The 7,072-nt window shown below is 40.3% G+C and overlaps 1 gene segment (V, D, J or C); it reads left to right on the top strand.

The window, feature by feature from the left end:
- The first annotated feature begins 6,068 nt into the window (after nt 1-6,068).
- LOC114629950 lies at nt 6,069-6,653 on the top strand. The segment is given in 2 exon segments: nt 6,069-6,152; nt 6,235-6,653. Coding segments are annotated over 2 exon segments (462 nt in total).
- Nucleotides 6,654-7,072: the final 419 nt, after the last annotated feature.

The following is a 7,072-nucleotide window of genomic DNA, read 5'->3' on the forward strand; positions in this document are numbered from 1 at the left end:
GATATCAAGATACAGAGATACTACTATTTTATCTCAAGTATACTTTTATAGTATGCTTGGCATTACAAGTTAAGTAGAGATAGAATAAGTCCTATTGCCATCAACCCTATGTCCTTACTCATAAATTTCTACAAATCATTTCAACTTTAGATACTCCAGAGAGGGGGAATTCAAGGGCAGGGAGGAGGGAGTGGATCGATGGATGAGGGCAAACCCTCATAGAAATAGGAGAAGGGAGGATAGGTTAAGGGGTTCTTGGGAAGTTGGGGAAAGGGGATTGATGGTTATGAACACACGCAGGGCGAGGGACAGGTAGGGCATGCCCACGCACTGAGGCCCAGGCAGTCCCAGGATCAGCAGTGCAGTCAGCAGCCCATGGGACTCAGTGGGGCAAGCCACCTGTGAACCATGGGTGAAGGGAAAGAACTCCAGCGGGGAGGGGGCGCAGCTGTTCAGCCCTACCCTCTTGCCATAGTGGCCGGGTCCCGGGAGCAGTGGTGCAGGGACCAAGTGCGGCCTGGTGGCGGGGGAGGGAGTCCCCATAGCAGGGACAGAGGCAGCCCATGAGGACATGGGTGCACAGGCCACTGCTGCGGGGGAGGGAGCCCCGCAGACCGCTGCAACAGGGAGAGTGGAGAGGCTTTTCCCGAGGGCGAGTAGTTTCCCACTTATGAAAGAGAGTCCAAAGTTCCAGGAGACACGTGGAATCAAGGATGAAAGGTTATTTTCCATTATGATAGTTGAATCTAGATGAAGTGTGCTCCCTGCAAATGCCAGGAGGAGCTCCCTTATATTGGGGAGTGGGAAAGAGGAGGAGCTAGGGAGGGGAAAACTTAGTTAGCTACGCCTCCGGCCTTTAGATCGAGGCAGAGGCCTGTTAGTCATGCCCTCTACCTGTAGATGTGACCACATGTCAGGTCTCTGGGTTCTGGGGGCGTGGCCAAACACCCCAGGATGTCTTCCACAGCCGGACAGGGAATAACATCTGAAATGTAGATAAATAAATTATCAATTCTAAAAAAAAGAAAAACAAACAAAAAGAACAAAAAATGGAACTGGCCATCACAGTTGAACATATGAGACATTTTAACAGCAATTTAGCATTACCTATGTTACTGGGATTCCTTATAATTATCAAAGACAAGAGACTGTGGAAGCAGCCCATGGAACCTTGTTCTCATTCCTTAGCTTTTCTTCATAAGTTCCCAATTATATAGTTTCTAACATCAATCCTTTTGATTTCAAGATGGTCTGGTTATGCTTCTATCTTAGAAAAGGAGTCTATTAAGTGTTATTCTGGCTCTTCCTTTTCTCCAAAGCACAGGGAAATAGCCTCTGCTCAAGAAGGTTTCCTTCTGCATTTTCAATTGTTTAGCTCATTTTTGTTGAATACGTTCATTGAGCAGTAAAAGCATGTTTAATTGATTCATTGTTTCCATATTACTGTTGGATGCATTTTATTTACTTCTCCACACAGCATTCTATATAATTTGATGACTTTTGTATTTATACTATATCTTTTGTGATTTATTAAAAATGTTTTTTTTATTTTGCATTGAAGCTTACATGAAACACCTTTTACATGTACAAATAGTTCTGTGACACCCCCACCCCCCGCGGGTCAGTCAATGGGGTCTGTAAGAGAGAGAGAGTGGGGGTGGAGGGACAAGAGACAAGAAGAATGGAGCCAAGACAGAGTGTCTGATCATGTCTCCTTTATTGAAAGAAAATCATGGGTATATAAGCACAAGCAGAGGAATGCAGCTGGAGACAATTTACCAAGAGTGCCTTTCAGCTGAGGACACTAAAAACCAAAACAAGATGTTTATCAGAGTGTGCTCAGCTGTTGTAGGCTGCTTTCAAGTCATTCTCCAGCGTGGAAAAGTATCAACCTTCAAATATATGGACCAAAGTGGTTGCAAAGATGATAGCCCCTTTCTCCTAGGAGTTGGCTCTCAACAGTTCTGTCCATTTGTTTCTCTTAGAAACAACACTTCAGAGTTAAAAGGAGAGAACTGTGAGTGTATATCATTGTGAGCATAAACGTAGTATACTAGACAGCTGTTTAAGTGATTCCATGTATATTATAAACACTTTATGTCATTTTCTCCATACTTCATAAATATGTAATAAAATTAAGATCCTTAGTATTTAACGATTGCAAAATTCATTACGTTTTCAGTAATCACAATAGTGCCATATCTGAGTAAAGAAATAATTTTATGAATCCCGTGATTTTAATTTCCTTTGTTGCATTGGTAAGGGTCTCAGACTTGTGTTGACAGATACCTTTATCTCACTCTGAATCCAGGATGGATGCTCCAGGCAGTTGACAATTCTTGTGTGTCTAAGAAGACCAGGTAAGCACAGGAGCAAACTACAGCACTTTTGTTCTATGTCTCCTCTAAAGGCATAGTATTTGGAAAGAAAGAAAAGGAGAACAAGTTTTCAGATCCCTTCTTTCTTCCTCAGGATCATCTTCCATGCAAAAGACTCCACACTACAAGGATCAAGGACCAATCCTGATTAAGAAGTGTCATCTCCTACTCACAGGAGCCTTCTTCAGAGTATGTGGATCCTGAGGCTGCTTCTGTGCTTCATGTCTGCTTGCTGCTATGAGTGCCTTCAGGAGAGAAACTTGACTATGTGGTTTCTGTTGTTCCTGATTAATAGTGAGGGTCTTTGTTCTCAGGTGTGTTCTCCCATGTGTCCCTTAAGGTGCCATCACCTGGTCGGTTAAAGCACTCATAGACACTGTCCCTCCCCTTTTTTGGCTTCTCTTTGAACTAGCTGTCTTACAAGCTGGATTTGTCAGTCAGCTATGAAATGGTCTGTAATGGCTTGACAAAACAGGAGTGAGTGAGGTGTAAACTACAATTACTATTGGAAACCTCAAGTGCACATTAGCACAGAACTCCAAAAGCCAACTTTTTTCTTTACACTGTAACAACCTTAAAGCTCAGACACAGTTCTGTATTACTATTCTTCAGACAGAGTGTGATCTCAGAGAACTTCCCCTTTATAGAACTGATGACCAGCAGGGGGCAGTCATTATCAATTACCCTTGATTTGGCTTCATTGCTAGCTGCAGAGGTGGTCTAAATATGACTTTTTAAAAGTCTATGGTTTCAATTAGTGCTGTGGATCATCTAGAGACCCTCTCTCATAGCAGATTCTATTCTTGCTTTTATCTGTCTGTTTGGATGTATCTCATTAAAACCAAACTCATTTTCTTGTATTTTGCCATATCAGCAGGGGATGCAGATGAGGGCTACTAATCCTTGGAATGTTTTGCATGTTATATCTGTGATATAGACATTTTAAAACTCAAGAAAAAGTTTGAATCATGAGAAATATTTTACACAATGTTTCATAGGTGATGGAGCCACAGTTTCTTGAATTGATTAAACTTCACAAAATTATGTTAAGTCTCTAATATTCATTGTTTGTGACTATTGATGCCACAAAGCACACACAAATACAGTTGACTGACAGAATTTCAGAGACTTTTCATAGAGCTTCCAAAGCACTAGCAGTTATTTGTAACCATGAAGGCATCCAATGTCACAAATCCATCATCTATCTGGTTCTCTGCATTGGTGGTTGGCAGTCAGAAGGCAGATAGCCATAGGATATAAAATAAAATTTTATATGTGTGTTGGTGGATATGCATTGTATTCTTTCACCAAGAAAATGTATATTAGTCCAGGGTATAAATTCAACATTGCATAAATGACTAAAACAGCTAGATAACACTGACTCAAAAGCAGATGTAAGAAAGATGTAAGATGTGAGTGAACAAAAGCATATCAGAGAATCAATGTACCACATCAGAGCAATGGAACATAAGGTAGCAGAGATATTGCCTCATGTCTTGTGGATGTGTTCAGGATAAAATATGTGTTCATGTGTGTGACTATGTTAATGACTAAACAAAATTCCAAGTGTATGGATACTTAGCATTCGAGACTACATATGTCCAGTCATCTGATATCAAGCACATTTCCTTCAAATATATCCACATTGTCATGATGAAAACTGAAACAAGATCAAATATTGTACCATCACAGTGACAGGGATTCTAGACCTTCACCAGAGAAGTCTGACTCTGACCAAGTAATGTCTCAGAGAGAAGCAATACACAGCATGGAGAAGCACAAATGCATACACTGGGCCTAAAACAACAGATCAAATCCTACCCTGGAATTATGCCTGTGTGTAATGCTATTTAAATTTCATTTATTTAAAAGCATATATCTACATATACTTGACATACTATTTTAAATGAAAAAAAAAACTGTCTCTTGTATTTTCTCTGAGCACTGTCTTCTCACAGAGTTCTACCTCCAGAGGTGATATATAGCAAGAGGAGATACAAAGAGGGACTTTGACTATTAATGAAAACCAGCCCAGTGCTGAGCCTTGTTGTGGCAGAGGAGCTCAGCCCTGGATTCCAGCCAGGTCTTCCCATTCAGTGATTAGTACTGAGCAAAGAGTACTCAACATAGAGTAAACCCATAGATAGGTTTTCCTAGTTGTTATTTTAAAAGGTAATTCATAAAGAACAAACTCTTTTTCTGTAAGGGAAAAATTCTATTCTGTCTGAGGAAAAGGAAAAATTCTATTCTATCTTCTACTTTAAGTGGGGAAAGGCAAAAAATTCTATTCTATACCCTTCATCTCTTTGATCTCAGTATTTAAACATCTTTCAGAATTGAAGATCACATGTTCCAAAGTTCATCACAAGTTCACACCAAAAATCAAATCACAAATTGAAATAGAAATTTACAACAGAGAACGTTTACATGCATATCCATTAGGAGTAATTATCTGACTAAACATCCATCACCTGTCTCAGCTCCACAGGTTTCCCGAAGGTTTAAAATCATAACCAAGTTATTAGTGAAGTTTTGTATAGACAAACCCAGTCAATATTTTCCTTCTGTCCTAGCACATATAATAAATTGTTAGTTTACTTTTTATGACCTTTGGTTAATTGTTTTACAGCCTCTTGGAATGTGCTCTGAGTAGGCAGAAGTCTGGTAACTATCTCAGAGCAATTAACTGGTGACACTTGGGATTCTGGCAGAGTTCTCATTATAGTTTTGACTATAAGAAAGGGACCTAGTTAGCAGTACCATTAAAAGAGCTTAATAATCACTGATATAATTTTAGCAATCTTTATAGGATCATCATTAAGACTTAAGAAGTCATCTATTTGTCTATATAGTATCACTGCAAGACTTTACAGCTTCATGATTCTGCAAAGATCTGCTCCAAAGGGGTGTGCTATTACATAGTGATTGTTACATATGTTTAATAATAACAGGAAAAGCGTATTAATAGCAGGGTTCTTTCCTAAAATGAATCCCTTACAGTCTTGCTGAATAAGGAAACACCTGTCGCAGATTATATAATTATTCAAAGTAGGCCATTTCAGGATGATCACCTGCTTTTATTAATTTGTCCCATTATGGCACCTGACAGTTGGATTAACCTGTGCAGTTCCTATGGAATGTTATCTGGAAGTTCTCCCCAAAGGTAAAACTACAAATGTAATGTGACTTACCTACAACATTCCTGTACATACAACTAAGGACTCACTACTGGAAAGTTACCAGCTCAATTGTACAACTACAATAAGACAGGATACTGAGTTTTGGGGATTTGGAAACATATATTCTAGGGAGGAAAGACAAGAAAACCAAGAACAGTGTAGACTTACTAATAAGAAAGCAGTAATCCAAATGTGAAAGGAAGTTTGGCACTGACTGGAGACCATACATATCATAGGAGCAGAAGAGGGTCTATGGGGAAATTGGTGTAGGAAATGATAGTGGGATCATATATAGATAGGTTTCCTGTGGTATCTGCAGTCCTCATGCTCTCTTATTCCAGACTCACACAATAGGAAGCCAGAGACTGGGATTGTCTTACATTAATAAACAAGTGCATTCAGTATCTACCTTCCCCAATTATGAAGGCGAGGCTGTCTCCCACATGCAAATTCATCTTCTCGCTCTAAGTTAAATTCACTCCTGGGATGTGACAGCTCACATATATCTCATTGGTGGCTGATCTCTGAAGAAAAGGGAGTGTAGCACAAAAGATGAGAGTTTTGAGTCTTGTGTACCTGTTGACAGCCCTTCCTGGTGAGTGTTGTCATTTCATACATGTCTCAATGATGGGTTTTTTAAATGTGTGATTAACAGAATTGACTCTTCTTGTCTGAAGGTATTCTGTCCCAGGTGAAGCTTCAGGAGTCAGGACCTGCCCTGGTGAATCCCTCTCAGTCACTGTCTCTCACCTGCTCTGTCACTGGCTACTCCATCTCCAGTGGTTATGGCTGGAACTGGATCCGACAGTTCCCAGGAAATAAAATGGAGTGGATGGGATACATAAGCTTCAGTGGTAGCATTAGCTACAACCCATCTCTCAAAAGTCGAATCTCCATCACTAGAGACACAGCCAAGAACCAGTTCTTCCTGCAGTTGAACTCTGTGACTACAGAAGACACAGCCACATATTACTGTGCAAGAGGCACAGTGTGGAGTCTTCAGTGTAAGTCCAGACATAAACCTCCTTGTAGAGCAGCTGTGCTCCAACAGGGGGCAGACAGGATACACCAAGCACAGGAAATCTACTTTAGATGAAAAATAATTCTTGCCCAAAATTCTGGTGCCAGACTCTAGCTGTATGGGAAGACACACTGATGTTGATATCTTCAGTCAATATAATGCACACAACCAGATAAAACCCCTTAAGTTATATTCAGAATTCCTTGATGGCACCACTCCTAGAGGCTCCACATCCCAAGTCAAAGCCCAGCAGAAATCTCCTGTTCTCCCGGTTAACAAAACATCATTAGACAGTCCAGAAACCAAACCAGAACTTCAGAAGCAACATTGGTATCCAAAACTCTAATGGCCATGGCATTTTTCCAAATTTCAGAAACACAGAGGCAACTTGAGAGTCCCACAAATCACTCAGACCATAAAACCCTAGTGGAGGCTCCTTATTGTACCTGAAGACTCTCTGACCACTAGAAAACTGGTCACTTAAAAAGAACACT

Source organism: Grammomys surdaster, unplaced genomic scaffold (assembly GCF_004785775.1).
Source record: "Grammomys surdaster isolate TR1022 unplaced genomic scaffold, NIH_TR_1.0 323, whole genome shotgun sequence".
Classification (NCBI taxonomy): domain Eukaryota; kingdom Metazoa; phylum Chordata; class Mammalia; order Rodentia; family Muridae; genus Grammomys; species Grammomys surdaster.